The 24,964-nt window shown below is 57.8% G+C and overlaps 1 protein-coding gene across 1 annotated transcript; it reads right to left on the reverse strand.

The window, feature by feature from the left end:
- Nucleotides 1-12,083: 12,083 nt before the first annotated feature.
- KCNA10 (potassium voltage-gated channel subfamily A member 10) lies at nt 12,084-13,619 on the reverse strand. The gene has a single exon (XM_037038832.1). The coding sequence runs from the start codon at nt 13,617-13,619 to the stop codon at nt 12,084-12,086; it is 1,536 nt and encodes a 511-aa protein (XP_036894727.1).
- Between the last annotated feature and the right edge of the window lie 11,345 nt (nt 13,620-24,964).

A 24,964-nucleotide genomic window follows, 5' to 3' on the forward strand; every position in this document is an offset into this window, starting at 1 on the left:
GCTGGGGCCCTATGGGTGGCGGTATGTGGGGGACACTGTTGATGGGTAAGACTTTAACCGGGGGCCTGGCCGTTTCCAGCTCAGGTTGGGTAACGTCTCCTCTTCCCGTTCTCCCGAGCTCTTTCTGGGAAAAGGGCCGGGCTGGGAGCCAGGGCTTGGGACGTGGGGTTGTGCAGGGAGCACTGACCTAGAGAGGAAGACTCCGGTCTGTGAAGCGATGGCCTCGCTGCCTCGGGGAGAAGAAGTTAGGGGATTGGTTATCCGAGAAGGTGTGTAGGTCCTGAGGTCGCCATGCCCTTGGGGGAGAGCCACAGGCCGCAGGTCCACCCTCGATTCCAGAGGCTCCAAGCCTGACCTGCCAGGGCCTGAGAGTGTGTCCCTTGCTTCAGGGGAAAGGCTTCTGTCCCTACTGCGTCCCTGCCCACAGGGGCCCTGCTGACAGCTGCGGAGCAGGTGCTGTGCATGGGCAGCCTGAAGCTGCAGGTTTGCTGAGCGTTTCACAAAGGAGACTTTGTGTGTGAGTGAGTGTGTGTGTGTGTGTGTGTGCGCGCGCGTGCGCGCGGGCACGCGTCCCAGCGGGAGCTGCGCGGGGGGGAGGATGGGGTCCTCTTGTGGGGCCTCTCGTGGGATCTCTGTCAGCTATGCCCAAGGACAAACAAGAGGAGGGCCTCGAGCAGCGATGCTGTCTGAGGTACCAGTGCTGGCCACAGGCTTGGGGACCTCTGGCAGAGAGGGACAGGGCTGGACTGGGAGGAGGGGCTCAGGCTGCAGTCTCCGGTGAGCCGAGGAGCCCTGGGTGGCCCCGGGCTGAGGGTACAGGACAAACTCGCAGGCCTCCCAGCAGGGCTTACAGGGTCTGGAGGCGGGCGGGCCCTGGAGGAGGCCCCGGCCTCTGGTGAGGATGGCTCTAAGCCTCCCTTTCCATATCTAAGACCTGTGCTGTGTGCCTGCCAACAACGAGACAGAACTGGGCCACTTTCATTATTTTTAGGCTTCTTGGAGATTTTTTTAAAAAGTGCCAAACAGGCTCACAGAAGTCGGGTTCTATTTCAATAATTTATGCTTAACAAATCGTATTTTAAACACCCGAGCCCTGACCGGAGATAAAAAGCCTAACCATGATGACTTTCATAAACCAGGAGTTTGGGCCAAGTGGGCCCTCATCACACCTCGACCCCCCGCTCTCCTGGCCCTGGTGGCTGCCCCTGTCCCAAGAGGGCAGCGACCACACTGAGATGTGGCTCCTTCCGGGGGGCTCATGGGATGTCGGCAGCCCCACACTCTGCTCCTGGGGTTTCCCTGGCCGACGAGAAAGCTCTGCCTGGAATGTTCTCCACACCCTGACCCCTTTGACCTTTAATTGTCCTTCAAACCTCCCCTCAGTGCAGACCTCTTCGGGATGCTGCTGACCAGGCCGGGCCCCCCTGAGCTCAGTGTCCTAACCCTTGTGTCCTTGTCTGTCCCCCTCCCGGACACTGTGCTTCTCTCATCTGGTGCACTGGGCACCCACCTCCTGGAAGAGCCCAGCTCAGGTGTGTTTGGAGGAACAGATGACTGGAAGAACGAATGAACGATGCACTCAGGGGGGTCCCTGAGACCCACACTGCTTGCTGCGGTCTCCTCTTCCCTCTCAGGTCTCCATAACCACGCCCCCCACCCCTGAGCCCAGAGCACTCTGGTCCTGGGACGTGTCCCTGGGGAATGGCTCAGTGCGCTTTGGGAGGGCACAGAAGGGGAGAGAAGGTGGCTTAGCTGTCCCCGGGGTTTCGGGTTCTGTCAAGGGGCCCACATTTGGCTCTGCCCCTGGCACAGCTGTCTGTGGGGGGGGGGGCGAGGGAGTGCTGAGAGCACATCTTCGGCCTGCAGGCCTGTGGGGTGGGGGTGGGGGGCCCGGCTGGGCTGGGCCGACTCATTGCCCGGTTTCCTCCAGCGCAGGGAGAGGGCAGCCCGGGGTCCTGGTGGCCATTCTCCTCCTCCCCACCCCCCTGTGGGCTTGCTGTCACAGCCACACTAGCACCCTGCAGGGCCAGCCTAGGGACTGTCCTTCGCCCATCCCACTCTCTGCAGCCTGAGACCGGCTCCCCATCCCCCAAGAGCAGCTCTGTGTCCTCTGAGGGGACACCCCCATTCCACCTGGCTCCCACCTTCCCACTTCCTAACTGGTCAGTGTTGGTCCTGCCCTGGTGTCTGTGCCCTGAACCTCAGGACCCAGGAGAGCTCCCGGCACCAGAGGAGCCCAAGCAAAGGCTTCAGGGGAGCTGTGCCACTGGGCCAACGGGAGCTGGCAAATCCCCACTTGAGCCGCATGAATCAGGAGTGCTGAGAAAATGTGTTCACAAAGACACACAGAGACGCCCGTAACACAAACACACAAGTGCACACATATAGAAACACACAGACACACATACATAGATGCACATATGCACATACACACATGGACGGACAGACAGACACACAGTGTCCCACCTGCAGAGCCCCTGCTGAGGTCCGGGTGGGTGGAGTCCTCAGTCTGGAGCCCGAGCTCCACCCCTCCCGCCCTGCGACCCCATCACTCATTCTTCCTGCCAGTTCCTCTGGCGCTTGTGGGTGAGAGGAATCTTTTGGCCAGAGAGCATCTTGGAAAGGAAGTCTTTGAAATGGAAATGTTATGACACAATGATGGATTGTTTTCCGGGCTGCACAGTGTTTTTCTTGCTAGCAGGGTCAAGAGAAAGGAGCTGAGGCAGGTTGCCGGAGTCACGGAGCCCTGGACAGTGGAGACTGTGCAGGCGCCGGAAGTGGGAGCCCAGGGCGAGGGAGAGTCCAGGGTGGGCGGAGGGACGGGCCTGGCTGCTGCCCAGTGGCCCTGCTCCCGCCTGGGGCCCCGAATGGCCGGGCGTGCAGCAGCCCCCAGCTGAGGGACAATTGGTCCAGTCTGCCACGGCCACACCTGCAGGGCTGGCCCTGAAACAGTTGCTCCTGCCGTGCCCTTTGCCTGCTGTCCCTCTCCACAGTCCCTGACCTGTCCCTGCTCTTTGTCCTTCAACACCAGCTTCCAGGTCACATTCCCCGAGGAGGAGACCCCTGCCGCATGCAACGCCCACTTACCCCAGACCCTTCAGACCGCAGGAGAATTGCTGATTGGCTCCTGGCCACTGGGTTTCCTGGGACTAGTTAGAAGGAACGGCGAGTGCCTCGGGACGCGGGCGGTGACTCGAATTACTCGATGTGTGACAGGTCGCCTGGTTTTAAGCATCATGTCCTGGGAAGAAGCAGAGGGGGTTAGAGATGACCAGGAGTGCTGAATTGAGAAGGCTCCAGGAGAAGGGGAATTTGAGCAAAGACAGGAGAGGGTGAGGCACACAGACCAGAGGGAGAGACCGGAGTTACAGGTACAGTGTGTGAAGATTAACCCCCGCTTCATAAACAGAAGCTACCAGTAGACAAAAGGGGTACATTATATTTTGTCTACGCCTCTGGCCATTCTAAGGAGATGACCCCATTGTTGAGGGCAGAAGCCACATAAAAATTGTTTGTATCCTTCATAGCACTTAGTGAGTAAATCCATTGCTCAGTAGGTGCATTTGAATGTGAGGGCTGCAGGGACTCAGGGCTTGTCCTGGAGCGCCCTCTGGTGATCAGATCTCAAATGCCCACTTTGTACGCCCCGTTTTACACCCTAAGGGGTCCTCCTTCCCAGTTCCTGGGGCAGTGGCCAACCGAAGAGAATTCGCTGAGCAACTACTATGCGTGAGGCACAGGACCAGCTTCCGCAGGAGTCACAGACCCAGAAGGCGTGATCCCTGCCTGAAACCCACACTCAGTGGACGTCTCGCTGGTCAGTCCTTGTTCTCTGGTGTCCTCCCTCTCTGATGGTTCTGCATCCCCCGCGATACCAGGTTTGGACTGGAGCTGGACAGCTAGCACGGCTGGTTGTAAGTGCCTGAGGGGCTTAGGGGCAGCATTACCCTCAAGTTGGTGGAATAGCCCTGCACCCCCCGGAGTTACAGCTCCAGGGAGCTTGGAGAGCAGCCAGAACAGGATGCATCAGGAACTCCCTGCAGTGTCGGGGCTGAGGCTGAGTGAGATGCAGACCCAAGCCGCCTCCCCATTGTGGCTGGCGGCATTGTGCCTCCTTTGCAGTCACTGCTCGTGGCCGGCCCCCTCCTCTGAGCAGGTGGCCTTGGTTTCCTCATTACTGATGCTGAAGCTCCCTCCGCAGGTGCTGAGCCTCTCCCACCGTTTGTCCTTGCTCTCTTTCCTCTGGCCCCACCCACGAAACCTGAGAGTCCCTTTCTTTCCCAGGGCTCTGCTGAGCACTGAGACCAGAATAACTGTTCTAGGAGCTTTATTTTTAGGGCTTGTGAGAGGAAACAAGGAGCCTCTGGAAACAGGCCTCTCGTGTGTCAAGAGGTGCCCCAGGTAGGAAGCAGCCACACTGCCTGCCGTCTGCACTGTGGCCTGGGACGTCCTGCAAGCTCAGCCACACGTCTTAGCTGTCCCTGTGTCTGACCCCCGGGGGACATGTCCCTGGGACTCTCAGAGTCACTCGGCCTCTGCTTCTGAGATGGCAAGGCAGGTGGCCCCAGGCTGAGGGGTGTTTGGGCCCGAGCCCTAGTACCTGGCCTGTGGTCTTGGTGGGTTTGCATCACGTGCAAAAAGTAGAGACTCTCCAAGTTCTGTCCTGAGTCCAGGGAGTCCAAGGCCAGGTAGGGAGAGAACGGACTGGGATTGGGGACCTCAGAAATCATCGCCAGAGAGTCGGATGCATGACCTGATTGACAGGTTGGTGCAGAAGGGGCCGTGCAGATATTCTAGTCACTTGGCGGCTCTGGACTTGGCCTGGATTCCAAGGATTTATTTAGACCCAAGTAGGGGGCAGGGCTTCCTCCTGCCTGGGGGCTCCTCCTTGGCAAGGGTCCCTGGCACTTGTGTAACCCTCTCTCCTCTGACCGCTCTGACTTCCGTATCTTCCTCCTGGTCTCTGGTGGTGCGCTAGTCAGTCCGGGCGGCCATAAGAAAGTATCACCTACTGGGTGGTATAAACAGCACACATTTGTTGCTCACAGCTCGGGAGGCTGGAAGTCCAAGATCAAGGGGTCGGCAGGGTTGATTTCTGCCGAGGCCTCTTTCCCTGGCTGGTAGACAGTGGCCTTCTCACTGTGTCCTCACATGGCCTTTCCTCTCTGCCCGCAGGTCCCTGGAGTCGCTTCCACTTATGGGATTAGGGCCCCGCCTTTATGACCTCAGTTAATCTTAGTTGCCTGTTTAAATGTTTAAAGATCCTGACTCCAAATTCAGCCACCTCAGGGGTTAGGGCCCAGCCGAGACGTCACTTAAGGACAGCACTGGCTGTCCCAGCAATGGGATCTTAAACCAGTCAGTCGGGAACCACCTGCCCGAGTTCCCTGCCGTCCCCTGAGGGACGGGGACTTTGCAACAAGCAGCCTGCTTTCCGCCACTATAACCTCCTCATCCCCGCTCCCGTCTGCCCTGCAAAGTCTGTCACTTTGTGCGGCTCCTCGCAGCTCCTTCCTGTTCGCTGGATTGAAAGCTGCCCAGTTTAAACCAACTTCTGCTCAGATGAACTCTTTAAAATTTAAAAAAAAAATATGCCTCAGTTTATGTTTTTGACAGTTTGCAGCCCCCAGTGTCTCGGGCCCTGGAGCTGAGCACCCCGGGCCACTGCTGGGACAACTTCTTTCCTTGATGAAACAAAGGCTGACCCTCCAGGCTGGACGTTGTTCAGAGGCTCTCTCTGCAGATGACCTCCCAGGTAAGTCACCTCCTCCCCGGGGGGACTCTGGGAAGGCCCCGCCTTCCCCACCCGGTCCTCCTGGGCAGGGTGCTGCTCCCCTGACGCTCTGGATCCAGTCTGGGCGCACGACTCAGCGCACGGGCTCTGGTGACTCAAAGGGGAGTGAATGAAAGCGACGTGAGCCCGGATGGTCAGGTTTAAGAGCTGTGGTGGGGACCCACCCTGTCTCCCGGCTGAGTCTTATTCATTTATTTAGAGGGGGGGAAGGGATGGAGAAAGAGAGGGAGAGAAACAACTGATCAGCTCCGTCTCATTGCGCCCCGTCTGAGGACTGAACCCAAAACTCAGGCACGGGCCCTGACCGGAAATTGGACTAGCAACCCTTTCTTTGCAGGACGCCGCCCAACCCACGGAGCCATGCTGGGCAGTGCTCCTGGGTGATTCTTTACAACAGACACCAGCTGCATTAGTTTTCTGCCGCTGCTACAACAAATGGTCACAAACTTAGGTCTGGAAATGACACAGATGTATTATCTCAGTAGGGCTGCCTTCCTTCGGGGGCTCATGGGGACCGTCTCCTCATTGTCTCTCACTGCTACAGGCTGCCCCCGTCCTCTGCCTGGTGGCTTCTGCACTGCGACCTCTGCTTCTGTTGGCACAGGTCCCCACTCTGACCCCATGCCTCCCTCTCATTGGGACCCTGTGATTATAACGGGCTCACCCTCCTGTCCACGAGTGAACTCCCACCTCCGTATCCTTAACCTAGTCACACCTGCAAGGTCCCTTTTGCCAGGTGAACATAGTCAAAGGTTTCGGGGAGCAGGCTGTGCGCATCTTTGAGGGGTCGTTTTTCTGCCTCCCCTATCATCTTACTGCCTCCCACCCTGACGCTCATATTCAGACAGTTCCCGCCTTGAGGTCTAGATGCAAGACCAGGAGGTTCTAGCGGAGTCGGGAGCTCCCCTCCACCTGCCCAAGGCCCTCCTCTTTGGATGACTGGCCCCAAGAATCCACTTCCTTTAGAGCGTGCGTGTCCTCTGCCTCCGGGGCTGACCTTTCTCTATGGCTGCTGCAGGACAAGTTCCTTCTTTGAACGCCACCTGGCGCCTGCGACATCAGTACCCCTCCCTCCAAACTATAGCAGGAAGATCTTGAAAGAACTCAGAGAGCCAAGGACTGAAGCTAAGACATCACAGCTAGACACTTGTCCCCACAAATCCCATGCCCTGCCCACCTAGACTACAGTCTTCTTCACTGCGAGTTCTTTCCACAAAGAGAAGTGGAGTATTTGGCTTGGAGATGTGTACATTGGTTAGAGGGACCTCCTGTGAGGGAACAGAAGGAAGGAACCACCTTCCCTGAAGCTGGCAATGCCAGGGGTCCCTCTAATGTCCCGGTTAAGACTTAAGGTAACTGGAGCTCTGGCTGACAACATGGGAAACTCTGAGCCAGGGGGCCCAGCTGCACCGCCTGGACTCCTGACCCACGGAAACTGTGGGATAATACAGCAGGTTGTCTTAAGCTGCTAAATCTGGGGGTGCTTTGTTATGCGGCGGTAGCTAGCTCATGCACACTGCCAGGTGTCATTCAACACCAGAGAATCACAGTGTCGTCACACTTTACTTCAGTCAGTCCAGCTGAACACTGACTCTGAGCCAGGCACGTAGTATCGGGGTCCCGAGGCTGCTCTGACGGGCTGGGGCAGACCTTGCCCTCTAGGAGCTCCCTGGGGCAGGGGCAGGGGGCAGTGGAGGGGCAGGGAGATGCAGCACGGGCAAGGTGAGAGCAGAGCAAGCTTCAAGGGAGAAGGGGCATTTGGAGCGGCTTGAGAGGTGAGTGGAATTTGAAAGGCAAGAACCCTCCTGGGCTCAACCATCCAGGCCCTCCCGAGACAGTGCCGCGAGCAGAGGTGGATTGGGGCAGACCTGCAGCCCGGTCTCTGGGTTCGCGTCCCGACTTGCCCGCTTGCTAGCTGTGGCACCTGGGCAAGCTGTGGGATGGCTCTGTGCCACCGCTGCCTCATCCGTGAGACAGGGCCCCGACAGGTTAGCACTGGGCCTGCTGTACGGTTGGCGGAAGTTACCATTTTGTTCCAAGGGACATCATCTAATCTCTGTGCCATCTCTAGTTCTCTCTTCTATTCTTTTTAAATAAAGTTTATTTATTGATTTTTTTGAGAGAAAGAGAAGAAGGGGGACAGAGTGAGAGAAATAACGATTTGTTGTCCCACTTACTCGTGCGTTCACTGGTTGCTTCTTGCCTGTGCCCTGACCAGGGATCAAACCCGCAACCTCAGCGTATCAGGACAATGCTCTAACCAACTGAGCCACCTGGCCAGGGCTCTCTCGCTCACTCTTGTCCTCCTTTCATTTGTTGAGCATCTGCCACGCACCAGACACTGGGCACGGCTGTGGCCCCAGAAGGGTTTTCCACCTGCAGGTGGGTTCTCATCCTATGCCTCCTCTATCTCCATCCTATTTTGTATCCATGTTTCTACCTTTGGCTAAGGAATTTCATATATTATCTTATTTGATTCCCACCATCACCCAGGTAGCCTGGAGTTATCATTTCTGTTCTATTTATTTTTTTCTGTTCTATTTGCGAGCATTGTATCTGCTAACAGAGAATAATAGGGTGATGGTGGGAAGGGGGGGCTCAGCCATGGCCCAGCTGACTCCGGAGAGAGAGAAGATCCACTTAGAATTCCCGATGTGGTTCGCTGTCACCCGCTCTGCGTGCATCTGACAGATGACACCTCAGTGACAGTGAAGCAGCATTCATTATCTGGTGACATTTCGCAGGCGACTTCCTGCCTCTGCTCCCCCTGAGAGGCAGGGACAAAAGTTTGTCTGATCTTCCTGTTGCCCACCTCCCGGCCTGGCCACCCCCCCCCCCTCCCGCCCCCTGTTCCTTTTCATCCCTGTGTTTGAAGCAGCCTCTCTCCTGCCTCCAGGATCTGGCACCAGGTGACACCGTAGCCTCTGGGGAATCCAGGGCAGCTTCCTTCCTCACTTCAGAAGGTCTTTGGAGAGCTTTCCTGTCGGGGGCAAATGCATTTCATTTTCTAGGAGGCTGGATAGCTGCTCAGAAGGGCAGGGGCACCTTGGGAACCCCCTTCCCTGCCATTCCCAGGATCTCGTGAGGAGGGAGAAGGGGTAAAGGGAGGGGCCTGGTCACTGGTGTGAAGGTGGCCTGAGCAGGACTTCCCGGGAGCAGGCTTTGGCCGAGTGGGGCCAGCTGGGTCAGCGAGTGGGGTCTGGCAGAGTCTGAGCTGCCCTGGGAGGCGGGACTTTCCCGGACGCCTGTGGAGAAGGGCGGCCTTTTGAAGGCTCAGGCCTTCCCCTGAAAAGCTTGCGAAGGGGGCTGACATCAGATCTTGCAGCAAACAGGAGTCTGGGTAGACAGGTGGGACAGGGGCCCCCAGAGCCAGTTGCCCTAGGTCGCTGGGGAAGAAAGAGCTGACTCAGTGCTGGCGTGCAGGGGACAGCGCCCCACTGGCGGCAGGGGCTGGGGGAGCTCCCGCAGGCTCACGTCCTGGCACCAGCCTGAAGACCTGACCTGCTCCGTGGGCATCATGCAGAGTGGCGCTGCAGCTGCAGGATTGTGTCCTGCAGGCCTGGGGGGCGGGCTGGGCGTGTTCCCGGATTGTGTGTCGTGGGCTGTGGTTTGGGCCTCGTGGAGTGGAGCTGTGCAGTGATCTGGGGCCATTGTCTCCTGTGAGGTGTGGCCAGATGTTGCATATTGGGCCCGAGGATGGCAGGGGCCTCCTTCTTTGAGGGCGTGAGTGGGGAAGAACAGAGTGCAGACATCCTTCCCTGTCTTTGGGGATTCCTGACTCCTTTCCCTCCTCCTGGGAGCTGGGTGGGCTGAGCAGGGCCCTCTCCCACAGGGCAGTTCCTCAGAGGGCCTGCCACACCCACCCTCCTTAGGGGGTCCTGGGCTCTGGGCACATGTCCTAGCACCCTGCTACCCCTGCTCCAGCTGTCCCACAGGCCAATTCCTGACCAGTCGAAGGGAACTGAACCCCAGGGCAGGGGCCTTGACCATTTTCCTGGGGCATACCTCTAGGGCCCTGATGGGGAGGGATACTTCTTCCTCCTCGTCACAGGAGGCCCCACGCTTGAGGTCACCAGCCAGTGCGTAAATTCAGGAAGATGCACCAGGTGGAGGGCACCCGGAAATGCTTCTGCTCCAAGAAGGAACCGAGGAGCAGGGGCCAGGCAGGTACGGTCTTTCCAGGCTGTGCGGAGATAGGGGGGTGCCCAGGGACGTATGCCTCTGCCCGAGTGTGCTGCCTGAACCCTCTGAAAGACAGAGCCCTCAGCCCCTCCCCCCTCCCCCCAGTTCCATCACACCCATTGGCGGAAATAGCACTAGACCAGTAGGTCCCAGATTTGGGTCCCAGCATAGACTGTGTCACTGCTTCTGGCGACCTTTGGTAAGTGGCTGTCCCCTTGATTGTTCATCTGCCTAAGTATTATTGTTACAGAACAGACCCGGGGGGGGAGGGTGAATGATACACTATTACTGAATGGACCCACCCTTGTGCTCCGGGGGTCCCCCACCCTGTACTAGGTTCTCCTTGCCCGCTGCCAGGGAAAGACGTCTCTTAATGCCAGAGATTGGTGAAAAGGAAAAGGGATTATTTATTTAAAAAGTTATACAGGCTTAGAGTAACAACTTAATGTCTTCATTAAAAACACTAAAGCCCTTTAGAGTACCCACAATCGCATAGTCCTTCCTTCTCCCCTTTGCCCAGTCCGGGGTACTGTATCTCAGGAGAAGGAGTAGAAGTCCGTGGTTCAGGCAGCCCCTCCGTTCCGGCACCATCTGCTGTGTCCCTGCCACAATCTCCAGTTAATCCAGAACCAGGTGGCACCTTCTCATGGCCCACCAGCAGGAATCCTCTCACCCCTTTTCTTCAAGGCAAAGTCTCTCCTGCCTCCTAAGCCACGTGGCAAAAAGGGAGCACCCTAAAGCTGCAGGGTCCCCAAAAGCCCCCCATGGCTGCCACACCTGGGTTTAAATCCCAGCGCCAGTCTTTCTCTGCAGCCCCATTTTCGATTCCTCCCATAGTCAGTCATACCTGCCAGCATTCTCGTGTTTTTCCAGCTTAACTGGGCTGCCATAGTAAGTCCGGGCAGGCGTGGCCCTGTGGTTTGGAGCCAATCATCTCCAAGCTCTCATGCAAGTTCTGTAACCAGGGGGAGTTGCCTCCCAGTTACATATATCATGGATTGAAGTCACTCCCACGCCCCTGGTTCAAAGCATGCCCAAAGCTATTTAACATATCTGTGAAACCAGTTAAAGGTTATATATATATTAAATGACCATTCCAGAGGTTATCTGCAAAACTGTTGCTGTGCAAAACAACTCTTGGTGGCCCTGCTCCATGTGTCCCATGCCCCAGCTGAGACTGGTGGGGGTGAGGACATCCTATATATATTTTTCTAATATTTCCTGGACACCCTGAGTTCTGGATCCCATTACAAAAACCCATTTGAAGGACCTCCCTTGGCTGCACCCTGTTACATTATAAGAATAATAATAAAATCTGTTCTACTGGTTATTTTTTTAATCCTCACCCGAGGACATGCTTATTGTTTTTAGAGAGAGGGGGTGGGAGGGAGAGTGAGAGGGACAGAAACATCTATTTGTTGCATTTTGCACACGTCCTGACAGGGGACTGAACCCTAGACCCTGACCAGGAATTGAACCTGCGACCTTTAGGTTTACGGGATGATGCTTCAGTCAACTGAGTCACACCCACCAGGGTGGTCTACCATTTATTTTTCAATACAGTGAGGTAATGTAAGGGAAAACGCTTCAGAAAACGTGTGCCATGCCACACACGGGTGAGATATCATTGTTAAACCACCCTGAGTTCTCACTTTTAGCTCGTGGCAAAGCCTGGCCTTTCAAAGTGCTTCCTCCAGGGAAGAGCAAAGCTGGAGCTTCCTCATCCTCCTTGCGAAACTGAGTCACCTGGGATCTGGTTAAAATGCAGATTCTGAGTCAATGGGTCTGGGCAGGGCCTGGATTCCGCCTCTCCTGGCGCATCCAGGTGAAGCTGGTGCTCTGAGCTCAGACCTGCAGAGGAGCAGCAAGGACCCAAAGTACCCGCTCCCCCCGGAGAGGAGAAGGAGCTCTCCTTGCGGTGGGCGACAAGAAACAACTTAGAGGACGCAGCAGCAGAGCACATTTATGGAAACAGCTTGCAGTCAAAGACGGCCTGCTGGTCACGAGCAACGCGTGTTGGTCTTCGGAAAAACAGAGAGCGAGAGGCAGGGGGAGGGAGACAGACAGAGAGACAGGGAGACACAGGGGCCAGGAAGCGCGGGACGGGTCACTCCCCAGACTTCTCTGCTGAGCATCCGCCGTTGGTCTTGCTGAGGGAGCCCGTGCTGCCCAGCCTGGAGTCCGAGCTGTTGAGGATTTTGTTGATCTCCCTCGGGAGGCTATGCCTCTCCTCATTTTCCGTCTCCCGGTGGTAGAAGTAGTTGAAGTTGGAGACAATGACGGGCACAGGGAGGGAAATGGTCAGGACGCCTGCGATGGCACACAGGATGCCCACGATCTTGCCCCCTGCGGTGGTGGGGCACATGTCCCCGTAGCCCACGGTCGTCATGGTGACCACCGCCCACCAGAAGCCATCAGGGATGCTGGAGAAATGGGACTCCGGCTCGTCCACCTCGGCGAAGTAGACGGCGCTGGAGAAGAGGATGACCCCGATGAAGAGGAAGAAGATGAGCAGCCCCAGCTCCTGCATGGAGGCCTTCAGCGTCTGCCCCAGGATCTGCAGCCCCTTGGAGTGGCGGGAGAGCTTGAAGATGCGGAAGACCCGCACCAGCCGGATGACCCTCAGGATGGCCAGGGACATGTTCTGCTGGGCAGTGGGTTCTGTCTCCTGGACCAGCTCTGTGATGACGGTGGCAAAGTAGGGGATGATGGAGATGATGTCGATGAGGTTCATGATGTTCTTGAAGAAGCCCGTCTTGCTGGGGCAGACCACGAACCGGAACACCAGCTCGAAGGTGAACCAAAAGATGCAGATGGACTCCACCATGAAGAAGGGGTCGGTGAACAGGGTGTGGGAGAGGCCGGTCTTGTTGGCGTCGAGGCTGGGCTCTCTCACCGCCTTTAGTTCCCGGTCCTCCCGGAACTCGGGCAGTGTCTCCAGGCAGAAGATGGTGATGGAGATGATGACCACCAACACAGAGACCGTGGCCACGCCGCGGGCCGCGCTGGAGCTCTCCGGGTACTCAAAGAGCAGCCAGAACTGCCGGTGGAAGTCGTTGGTGGGCAGCGGAACTTCGGGGTCTTTGATGAAGCCTTCATCATTCCGGAACTCGTCCATGGCCTCACTGCCCAGCTCGTAGAAAGTGATCTCATCCGCGAAGACGTCGATGGGGACGTTGGCCGGGCGCCGGATTTTCCCACCGGATTGGTAATAATATAGGATTCCATCAAAACTGGGCCTGTTCCTGTCAAAGAAATACTCATTTCTCATGGAGTCGAAGAACTGCATCCTTTTCTCCCGGTCCCCCAACAGGGTCTCCGGGAACTGATTGAGGGTCCGGAGCTGGGTCTCGAACCTCAGCCCAGCTACGTTGATGATCACCCTCTGGTTCCCTTCGTTCATGGCCACTGGCTCGGGCTCTGGGGGGTCGGGCAAGTCGCCTGGGAGCTTGCAGAAGGCTGTCTCGTGGCCCGTGCTGTCGCTGATGAGGACCCTCCAGTTGGAGAAGGGGTTGCTTCCAGGCCGGCCTTTTGGGCTGGTGGGGTTGAAGTCTGTGGTGTAGCCTGGCTGTTCCTGGATTTCGTCTGAGTTATCGAAATCCACCAGAGCGACCTCCATTTCCTTCCACCCACATGTATCCATCCTAGGGGACTCAGGGAAGCGGCATGGAGGCGCGCAGTCTTCCTGGCCCTCTGCGACCTGTGGAGCGGAAGAAGTTCGTCATATCGGGGCTGGGACGGGGGATGGCTGGCCCTTGATCGTCGACAGAAGGCACGTCATTGGATTGAGGAATGATTTGTGTTCAGCTGGGGAAGAAACCTCATGGCCTCCTGGGCGACATTCCTCCCTTGGGATCGGTTTTCACCCCGAGTCTGCACGTACGGGCAACTAGACGAAGGGATTGCACAGAAAGAGCCTGGGAAATGAGAACTTCCACCAGCCGAGGGGGGTCCCTGTACATCACAGCACATGGAGGCCATAAAGAAAGAGGGAGCTGACACTTCTTTTATTTAAAGATTAAATTAAAATTATTTGGAAGTTAATGTTTCCTAATAATGAGACTTATTGTTTTTTGGCCTAAGTCCAGGATGTTTATGAGAGATGATTTGAATTTTCAAAAATTATCTTAGGCAGGTGGGAAGTAAGTGATTATGTGTGTGTGTGTTGGGGGCGTTGGTTAAGGAGAGCGTGCCCGCTGGGCTGGGACACCCACGAAGGGACCAGGGTCCCTCCCTCAGGTCCGCTCATGCTGGATTTCAGCCTCAGTGCCCTAAGGGCAGGCTGGCGGGGCTGAGGGGCCCGGCCTGGGGAGCAGTTTCCCTGACAGACGTTGAGGACAGCCTGCAGCTCTGTGGTCTCTCCAAAGTGAGTCCACACTCACGCTTGCTTATCTCAGTACTACGTGACAATAATCCACTAGGCGACAAGGATCGTGTGAGCCAGGATTGGAGCTGGCTCTTACTGGCTGCCTTCCTGGCCCCTGGGAGGAGCTGGGTGCTCTGGGTGGGTGGGGCGCCCTGGTGAAGGCAGATCTGCAGGGCTGGGGTCTTTGGGGGCCCCAGCCCATCAGGCTGAGCAGGGTCCTGGGATATGCTCTGCCTGTGAGTGTGGGGTCCTTCATGGTTCCCCCTGAGTCCTGCACCTTCTCCTCTGCCTGTTTGTGACCTGTGGCTTTGGGGTGCAACAGGCACTTCCTTCATGCAGGGTCTTGGGGGGCTCGGGAGTGTGCCTCTCCCAGGGCAGACGTCCTGCAGCTGTCTGTGAGAGGCTGTCCGACCGGCCTCTCAAGGTCACAGAGCTACACAGAGCATCAATGTCCTGAACCCCTCCCTGGCCTTTCCCACCACTGGCCTCTGGTTGCTTAGCAACCTCCACCCCAGGTGACAGGGGAGCCATCTCCGAGTCCGAGAATGGATGAGAGAAGTCACTGTGCAAAGAGAACAGTGTGTACTGCACACGGGGGATGGGGTTCCCCAGGGACGGGACCACATAGCTGGGCAGAGGGAGAGCTTAGATGTCACAGGGCTGGCGGCAGACAGGGGCCAGGGGCCGGAAGGTGGGCCTGGAGGGTGGCTTCCCACTGCCCGCTGTTGAGTGAAGGAGAGGACCGTGGAGGGAGGGGTGGCTGGAAGGTCGACTTTGGGCTGGCCTAGGGCCGGACAGAAGAGGACTGTCCAGGTGCCCCAGGCCAGGTGGCCTTCCTGGTACCTGCCTGCTGTGGTAAAGCTGCCTCCTCTGGGCGCCCCGTGCCCTACACTCAGGCCAGCCACACGCTCCCGAACAGGGTCTGAGCATAGCTGGGGCTCATTATCCCCACGTAACAAACAAGGAGACCAAAGTCTAGCAAAGCGTGTGACTGCCCACAGGTCCTTCCGCTGCTTGGTGACGACATCGTGACTCAAACCCAACTTTCTAGTTCCAAAGCCAACCTTCTTCCCAGTCAGTCCCACCGAGGCGGACCCCCCACTGCGTGTGGTCCATTCCCATTCAGCCCAGGACTGTGCCCAGGACACATGCACATGGGGACATGGATACATCACAGCACACAGCACACGGCCACACAGACGTGCGACGAGCACAGACATGCACTCAGACACACCGCCAAGATGGCTGCGTGTGCCCACTCATGCTCATAGTCACAGACACACACCTGCTGCACTTAAAGTCACCGGGACATCCGATCACGTGCTCATGCACAAATATGCAGACACCTGTGGGCTCGTGCACACACCGGCAGCCCCAGGCCCCATCCTGGTGCGCAGATGTCTGTCCAGGTGGCCTGACCCTCCCCCACCTAGTCTGTCTGCCTCTCGGAACAGGAGGAGGTTCTGTCACCCGGAGCAAGTGAAAGGAGGCAGGGAGGGCTGTGGCCTTCCTCCTCGTCAGAGTGGGGTGGGCACAGTGGGGGCTGTCTGTCTCTCTCCTTTTGGGCACGGCTCAAGGACAGAGATGGAGTGACAAGAGCTCCTTTGTTTCAAACCTGAGCAGGAGCAGCAGACGCTGGAAAGAAGGGTCACGGGCTCGTTCGCTCCAGGAGGAGCAGTGGGGCGCGGGGTCCCGTCGCTCTTCCTCACGGAGACTAGAGCGGCTCCCTGCTGACCCCGCTGAGGCAATTCTGCTCTGGGAGGCAGCTGTGGGGCAGGACTCGGGGGGCCTTCTCCTGGACCCCCACCCTCCTGTGAGCTTGTAACCGTAGTTACAGCCTTGACTCTGGAGCCCACAGTCCTGGACGTGCCACTGTGACCCACTAGACCTGGGCAAATCATGTACCCCGTGCCTCGGTTTCTCCCCCTGTAAAATGGGGAGATGCCTCAGGTCCTGGGCTGTCGAGGCGGTGAATGTTTGTGCTGCGTGAAGGTCGGTCCCAGGGTGTCCAGGAGCCCGGCCCAGCTGCCCTGGCAACGGCTGCTGGGCCTTGGCCTGGTTTTGAGAGCCTAACCTGGACTTCCTTTGGCGCTCCTGTTGTGTCTGGGCTCACGCTGTCTTCTTGGCCCCCAACTGCGTCTCCCCCCAGCCCCGTCCTCTGTTCAGGGAAAGGCATCCTTCTCCCCCGTCTTCACACCCCATCAGCCTCCAAATCCTGTGGGATCGGCCTCCAAGAGGTCCTGTCTCCCCACCGCTGCCCGGCCCTCCTCTCGTACTGCGGGTCTGCACAGACCTCCCCTCCTGCCTGGGTTGCTGCTGTGGCCTCCCCCGTGGTGACCAGGTGCTCCTGCTCACAGGTGCACTCAGTCACCCCTGCACAGGGCCTCCAGTGCTTCCTCCACGCCCAGATCAAGGCCCCCACCACTCTCAGCCTGGGACTGTGTGTCCCTCTTTCCCCACCAAGCAGTGGAAGGACCCTGGCCTCACCCAGCCTCTGCAGCCAATCTGGGGTCTGCAGGCCCATGTGGAGACCCACCGCACCTTCCCCCTCCCCTGCCTTCCTGGCACAGGCAGCCCGGGGCGGGGACGGAGGTCTTGTGGTTAAACGTTGACACCGAAGAACAAAATGCCAAATGCCTGCCTCTCCTTTCTGCAGGCACCCCCAGTCTTGAGTTATTCTCTTGGGGTCCCCTCTCTAAGGAACTGCCCTGAAGCTACGTTCCAGGATGTGGTGTATTAAGCTGTATGGCCTCGGCAAAGTCACCCTCTCTGTGTCCTGGTCCCTGGGGAAATAACGGTGTCTACAGGGAGAGTGGGGGATGGATTGCTAGCCTGGGCCACCCCGTATCTACTGTGCTGCTTTGCCCAGAGAAGACCCTCTGGGAATGGCAACCGAACCATTCGATGACGGGAACACACAGGGCTGTGTGGCGTGGGCGGTGGAAGTGGCCCGTGTGCCTGACAAAGCCCCGTGGAAGTCGGGGTCTGCTCTTCAGCAAAGTCCTCCGGCGTCTGCCTCTGGGCTTGGGCTTCCCCTGGCTCCTGTGTGGGCCACGGAGCAGCAGGGACTCTGGGGCCTCCCCACACCCAGGGGGGCTGCAGAGCTACTGGAGTGGAGATGGGCAGAGCGGGTGGGGGTCGGAGGGCAGCTTTCTTCTGGAGCAAAGACAAGGCCCAGGCTTCGGTGGGGGATCGAAACTGGTATTCTAGAAGGCTCCGAGCCACACGAGCTAGGGATGCGGACCATGAGAACAACCTGTCTCCTTAAGAGCATGCTGGGAACCGAGCCCTTCTGGGTAGCTTGTGCTTGTTGCCATGCTCCCAACTGAATTTCCCCAGAATGCTTCAGGGGCTGTGGGAGAAAGGCGCGTGGGGGCCCTTTGAGATGGCGGTTAAGATCCAGCTTCAGAGAAGGAAGTGAGAGGGTCAGGGGGGAAAAGGTGACTCACCAGCAGGTGGTGGAGGAGAAGGTGCTCCTGGCGGGGCCTGTGGGTGCTCCGGCTGGGTCCGCTGTCCGTGGCTGGGACCCGCCAGTGTCGGGGCAGGCAGGATCTCTGGCCTGGCGAAGCCTGCTAGCTGATGCCTGGATTCAGACACCCGATCCCGCTGTGAAACGGGATCGCCCTTGCCGTCTCTCTTTCTCTCAGGAGGAAGCCCGAGAGGGGATCGGTCAGGGTCGGTGTGTGGGTACAGGGTGCAGGGCATCAGGGCAAAGTGGACAAAGTGAACTCGGGACAGGGTGGCACTGCACCCTCATGGTGGAAGGTGCACAGTTCAGACACTGACCCAGGGCCTGGGTTCGCTATTGATTTGGGGGTCATTTCCTAAAAGCCGGTGGGCACATGTAGGCAGAGAGGCTGGAGGTGGTGATGGGCTCCCAATATTACCCCCCAGCTTGTAGGGGACCTGGCCCCTTTGTGGGCAGTGAAGCCCGCCCTGGCTCTGCTGGGCTTCTCAGTGGCAGGCTCCTGGCGCTGAAGTTCTTGTGACAGGGACCTAGGCATTGTCCAGGCCTCTCCCATCTGCCTCTGAGCAGGGCCAGAGCAGGGGTGCAGCTGGGGGGGGTGTGCTAAAGTCCCACTGGACCTGCAGAACAGAACCTGGCCTGACCAACTGCGGACAGGGCCCTTTCTCCAGCTCCGACCAGACGCCCTTCAGGTCGTCTGGGAAGGCTGTGGGCTGAAGGAGAGCTAGGACCGGGGAGGACGCTGCAGAGAGAGGGCCTCTCACCCCCACAGGGGACAGCCCTTTGCCTGCTGGCCTCGAGGGGCTCTGTTTGGAGAGGCACAGAGCTGGAATAGAACCGCACTGGTGTTACCAGATAGGACATCACGCTTTACATTTCCTGGCCGATCACCTTCATCACAACACGACAGTTCAGCACAGGCTGTGGAGCCGATTGCCTGGGTCCAAATCCAGGCTCAGCCACCAGCTGTGTGACCTTGGGCAAAGTACCCAACCTCTCTGGTTCTCCTTCTCCTCGTCTGTAACCTGAGGATGAGGATAACGGCAGTGCTGTGAGGTTTGATGGATACTCGCAGAACCCATGGAGTGATGCAGGCCTGGGGAAGTGGCGGAGGGAAATGTGGGCTTTGGCTTTCAGGGCTCCACGTGGCGGGGCCTTCCCTCCACCAGGGCCACTCCTGGCGGGTGTTCGGGCCTTCCTGGGAGAGAGACCTTTTGGTGTTTCTCATGGAGGGCTGGCTAGGCAGCCTGTAGGCGTGATGGGGCGACGAGAGTGTCTGCTAAACAATACAGTACCACAAACACCAGCATTTAAACAATTTTTTTATTTTGATTTTTTTAAAGGAATCTTTTTGTTGTTGTTGTTCTATTACAGTTGTCTCAATTTTCCCCTATTGCTCTCCTCTTTCTCTGCCTGCCCTGGCCCATTCCTACAGTCAGTCCCCACCCATTGTCCATGTCCACAGGTCATTCATGCACGTTCTTTTTTTTTTTTTTTTAAAGATTTTATTTAGCCCTGGCTGGTATAGCTCAGTGGATTGAGCACAGGCCGTGAATCAAAGGGTCGCTGGTTTGATTCCCAGTCAGGGCACGTGCCTGGGTTGCAGGCCGGGTCCCCAGTAGGAGGCGTGCAAGAGGCAACCACACATTGATGTTTCTCTCCCTATCTTTCTCTCTCCCTTCCCCTCTGTCTAGAAATAAAATAAATAAACTTTTAAAAAAAGGAAAAAATTTACTTATTGATTTTTAAAGAGAGGACAAGGGAGGGAGAAAGAGAGGAAGAGAAACATCAACATGTGGTTGACTCTCAAGTGGCCCCCATTGGGGGGACCTGGCCTGCAACCCAGGCACGTGCCCTGACTGGGAATTGAACCAGCAACCCTTTGATTCGCAGCCCATGCTCAAACCACTGAGCTACACCAACCTGGCATGCATGTTCTTTAACTAGACCCCTGCCCTTCTTTCCTCTCCCTTCCCCTCTGGTCCCTGTCAGTCTGTTTGTTGTTTTCATATCTCTGGTTCTGTTTTGCTCATTTGTTTGTTTTGCTCAGCAGGTTTCACTTGCAGGTGAGATCATATGGTATTTGTCTTTCACTGCCTGGCTTATTTCACTTACCATAATGCTCTCTAGTTCCATCCATGCTGTCATGAAGGGGAGGAGTTCCTTCTGTCTTTCTGCTGCGTTGTATTCCATTGTGTAAATGTACCAGTTTTTTGACCCATTCATCTACTGAAGGGCACTTAGGCTGTCTCCAGCACTTGGCTATTGTAAATAACTGCTGCGATCTCTCCCCGACATTGCTCCTCTAACTCTCTAACTTTCACTGGTACAGGAACCTGTCGTTGTGTCCAAAGAGTAAATTGAGACAAAAATGCAAGTGTCCTTGGTGTGTGCGAAAGTCTCGGAGTGGGGCGAGTGCAGGAGACAGACCTAGGCACCGACCGTGGGGACACTCACAGCAGGTGCCTCTGTTAGGGGCTCACCCTGCCAGGCCCGGGTTCTCGTGCTTCCGGCAGGTCCCATTTGCTCCTCCTGGCAACAGCAGCAGGTGTGAGTGTGACCCCGAGTTGGGAGAAACCGAGTCACAGGGATGTTTGCTTGCTCAAGGTCATCTGGTTCTGGAGAGGGCAGCACTGAAAGGTGAACCTGGACCTGCCGACTCCACCTCTGCACGTCAGGCGTGCAGCCTGTGCCAGCCGCAGGTGGGAGAGGGGTGGGGTGGGGGCTGTCGGTGGGACTCACTGTGCCTGAGGAAGTCAGGGAGGGCTCCCTGGTGCGGTGGCATTTGAGCTCAAGGAGGAGCTCTGAGGCGGTCCCCAGACAAGGGACTTTTCAGTGTGATGGCGTGAAAGCCCAGGAGAGGGACTCACTGAAGGTGAGTGTGGGATGCTGAGGGAGAGGGTGTCTGTCCCCCCTCCTCGATTCAGAGAAAATTCTGCACGAACATTCAACCCATAGAACAGACAGATAGAAGCTGCTTGGCCTGAGGCAGGGGTGGGACAGGGTCCTGCGCCTGCTTGCCACACCCCTGATTCCCCTGCTCCTGGGAACCTCCCCCAGGATGGCACAGCCCGGCTCCCCCGGCTACAGTTCTAACTGCTTCTCATGCTACCCCATTGAGGTCTGACCTCCTAGTCACCCTGCCCCCCCTCCCTGGACACATCCTCTGGCCCCTTCTCCCCAGCGTGCAGGTCAGTGACGCAGTCCAGGTTGGTCCCTGCCCATGAACTTGATCTCCTTGCTCTCCACTCCGACCTCCGGCTCCGTTACCAACACCAGCCAGGAGCAGGGGCCGGGGCCGGGGGCCCCCACCTGATCGAATGGACACTGAGCCTCGAAAAACGAACTCCCTTATCACATCCGGGGGCCTCTCGGGCTCTGGTCTGGACTTGCCCTTCTGACCTAAACTCCTGCGCTCCAGTTTCTGAGGCAAAAGGATGAGCAGGGCCATGAGCACTCAGCGGAGCCTCCTTCACCCCCACTGTGTACCCCAGGACTAGACCTGGCGGGGAGGGGGAGAGAAAGGCAGCTGGGGTGGGGGAGGGGGAGCCAAAGGGTGCGAGTGAATAGGACACTGCATCAGGCCTGAGGGGCCCAGGCTCACATTTCCGTGGCGAGGACCCGCTCCATCTCTCAGCACCGCGGATGGACAGCAGGGCAACAGTCCTACAAGCTGGGATTGCTCAGCACCCGGCGTGTGCCTGGCACTGTGCGCGGAGGAGACAGAGAAGTTGTGGGGGTGGGGTGGGGCCAACGGCAAAAAGGTGTGGACTGTGACTGTACAATGGAAGTATTGGGAGCTGCCTCCCGGGAGGTGGAGAGGGCTGGATGACGGTTGGATGCGCAGCACCCAGCTCTGAGCCGGCTGCAGGGGGAAGGGGGGGTGGGACTGAGAAGTGTGTGCTGTGGGAGCGCAGGGGAGGGGCCAGCTCACTCTCAGGAGCAGCCTGGGCTGAGTGTCAGAGGACAAGTGGGATCTCCTGACACAGAGAAGAAGCTATGGAGAAGGGCATTCCCGGCATAGCAAAAGGACATGTGCAAAGGAAGGCTGACTGCACCTGAAAGCCTGGCTTACCTGCAAACTCCAAGCTCGGGAATGTCCCACCGACAGGAGGCACGACGTCCAGGACCGTCTGGGCAGAGCATCGCCCAGTGGACAGCTGCTTGGCACTCAGACAGGCCTGGGCTCCTAGCGGTGTGGCCTGGGGGCATTGCTGAATGTCTCTGAGCTGCAGGTCCACACCTCTTTGCTTTTTTCCTTCCCGAGTCTCTCCGTTGTACAGGAACGTTGGCTGTTTGCCTTGCTAGACTGTTGTCCTACGAACGAGAAATGGAGTGAGGCGGTCACAGGATAGGCCGGAGGGAGTTTGCCCCTGCCTCTTCTGTCAGGTGCAGAAACAGACTCGAAGTTCTGGAATCGGGAGATGTCGGGAGAGATCTGCCGCAGCCCCTTCCCAGGGCAGACAGGCCCTATCCCGAAGCACGGCCAGGTGATGTCCTGATCCTGTGGGACACTCCTGGGCTTGGGCGAAGGTCTCGGGCCCCTGCAACACTGACCGAGGCCACTTATCCCATCTCACTGAGATGCTGGCCTGGAGGGAGAGGAAACAAGGACGGTGACTGGGAATTGAGACCACTGGCTCAGAGATGCAGAGACTTGGACGGGGCCTCGGCTGTCACTGATTTTGACTTCCGAGTGACACAGACACGGAGGGTTGTGACGTGCCCAAGGCTCCCCCAGGCAGTTCCTGGTGGGCCTCCCGATCTCCCCGGCAGGGCCGTTTCGGCCGAGCAGCTCCACCCGAGTGACAGCACAGGGAGACCTGTCCCTTTGGGCTCTGCCCCTGGGGTGAGGGCTGTGTGCATGGAGGGTTTGGCACTGAGTGTCACCCGCATCCCCACGACTGTGCTGGACGCTGGAGGTGTGGGATGGACCAAGCAGGACTGAGTGCTGTACCTGGGACCTTGTCCTTGCACAGTCAGGACGCTGGGGCTAAAGGGACAGGCAGGAGACGGCTGGTGGGACCAAACCCATGGAGGGGACTTAGGCTGACAGTAGTTTCAGGAAGAATGTCACACTGAGGAACCCGAAGGGTGTGTGACTCCAACTAAGGCTGACATTGGAGGCTGGGCACAGGTGGCCACCATCCCCATGGGGTGGAGCCCAGAGCCCTGTGGGGTCACGGCATTGGGTGGAGCCACCAGGCGAGACTCAGCGGTGGGGCACCTCTCACTCCTGATGCCAAAGGGGCAAGAATCGGCAAGAGCAAGGCAGGCCACTGAGCTGGAGGAAGGGGCCATGGGCTAAGTTCCTGGACAAGGGCTCAGGCTCTGGGGACCCGGCAGGGCTCAGCTGTGGCATGGCTGAGGCTGCTGGTGGTGCCAGAGGGTCCAGCTGTGGGGATGGAGGCTGGCACCATGTGGCTGGTGGGGAGGCCGGGCCAGGAAGGGGGCAGTGCCTCCAGATCACTGCTCTTGGTGGTATCGGATTGGAGGAGGGACTGGATGAGGGGAGGTCTCCCAGAGCAGCCCTGCACCACCTGGCTGGGTGCCCTCGGGGAGATTCCTTTAGCCGCCCAGAGCCCCGGCTTTTCATCTGCAATCTGGGGACGCTAAGCCCTGTCCTGCCGGCCACACAGGTTCTTGGGGCATTAACATGAATGCCACTCAGCCTGGCACTGGAGTGATCAGCTGCCTCCCCTCACACTGAGGTCCTCACACTGAGGTCCTTCCACCTGTGAGGCCCCACCACAGCGACCAGGCTCCCTTTGTGTCCCCCAGGGCTTGGGACCCAGCTGTGGGCCATCATGCAGAGGGAGGGAGAAGCCAGGCCAGAGCTGAGGCCAGGCTGCAGCCAGCGGTGGGCAGGGCTGGGAGGAGGGAAGCCTGGTGATGGATGAAGCTGCCCGCCCTCGTCCATCTGGCCGCTGAGCCATTTGCATAAAAACAAAGACAGCTCCAGAGGCTTGAAATATTGATGCCTCGAGGCTTTTCAGAGTGGCCCTTTGGTCTTGCCCAGAGAGGGCCTAGTGGGAATGGTGTGTCCAGCCTGTCCATGTTTGTTCCAAATGGCTTCAGGGAGAGAGAGTGCCCCTGTCCAAGGGGCCACCTGGGAGGCCTTGTGGACATGCATTGGTCTTGGGTTTCAGGTGGTACTGACTTTAATTAAACTGGTTTGGAAAAAAAAAACACACCACATTGGATCAGGTTCTGAGTAGCTCAGTTTCTGGTCTGAAGTCATACCCGAGCTCGGTCCCCTTGAGAGGCCCCGCCTCCTTTTTACCCTCACAAAATGACTCGCTGACCAATCTGTGAAGAGTGATACGTTTCAAGAGCGATGGGGGTGGAGCGGAGGCCCTGCCCTGCCCTGAGGAAGCCCTAAGATGGGGAAAGTGTGATTTCGAGGGGTGCATTCTCACCAGTGTCCTGGAGGGGGCGCTCTAGTCAAACATGTTTACACAGTCCAGCTAGCATAGGGGTGGGGGGCTGAGTCACAAGTGAAAAGGGGAGGGTGCTTTAGGCCCAGGAACAGCACTTTGGGTCTCTGTCCTCGGCTCGGGTCCAGGACTGTGTGCATTTCTAGTTGGGCTTCTCCCAGAAGGTGGTGGCGGTGGGGGGTCGGGGGTGGTGATAACATAAATCCCTTCTTTGCTGCGTCCCGCGGGTGTCTGGCCCAGGCCCCTCCATCTCCATCTGCCAAAGGTGCGTGAACACTCAGTTCCAGCCAGATCTCGACCTCCAGAGTGGGCCAGTCCTCAAAGGTCTCTCCGTGGGAGGACCTCTAGGCCCCGGGCCAGGGCTTAGTCATCTCGGATCCCCGGCTCCTGGCACCCAGGAGGCACCTGAGAAATGTTTGCTGAAATTGAGGGAGTGTTGGAGCGTGGGCAGGTGGGGTCCAGGGCTGACCAGTAGGGTGAAGGGAGTGTCCACGGGTGAAGGGAGTGTCCACGGGCCAAGAACAAAGTCTGTTGGCTCCTGGCAAGGGGCTGGGTTGGGGGGAGAGGGCTTCTTTCCTGCCCTGAGTGGCTGATGAGAACCAGCAAGCTTCCTCTCGAACCCCAGCCCCACCTTTCATCAGAGCTGCAGCAGGCCAGCATATTGGGCTGTTAAAAAACGCTTTTACCCTGGCTGGTGTAGCTCAGTGGATTGAGCGCGG

This window comes from Sturnira hondurensis, unplaced genomic scaffold (assembly GCF_014824575.4).
Source record: "Sturnira hondurensis isolate 20B ecotype Veracruz unplaced genomic scaffold, ASM1482457v3 Scaffold0024822, whole genome shotgun sequence".
Lineage (NCBI taxonomy): Eukaryota > Metazoa > Chordata > Mammalia > Chiroptera > Phyllostomidae > Sturnira > Sturnira hondurensis.

Excerpts from the sequence above, each read along its gene's own strand:
- KCNA10 (XM_037038832.1), bottom strand. The coding sequence starts at position 13,619 with ATGGATACATGTGGGTGGAAGGAAATGGAGGTCGCTCTGGTGGATTTC.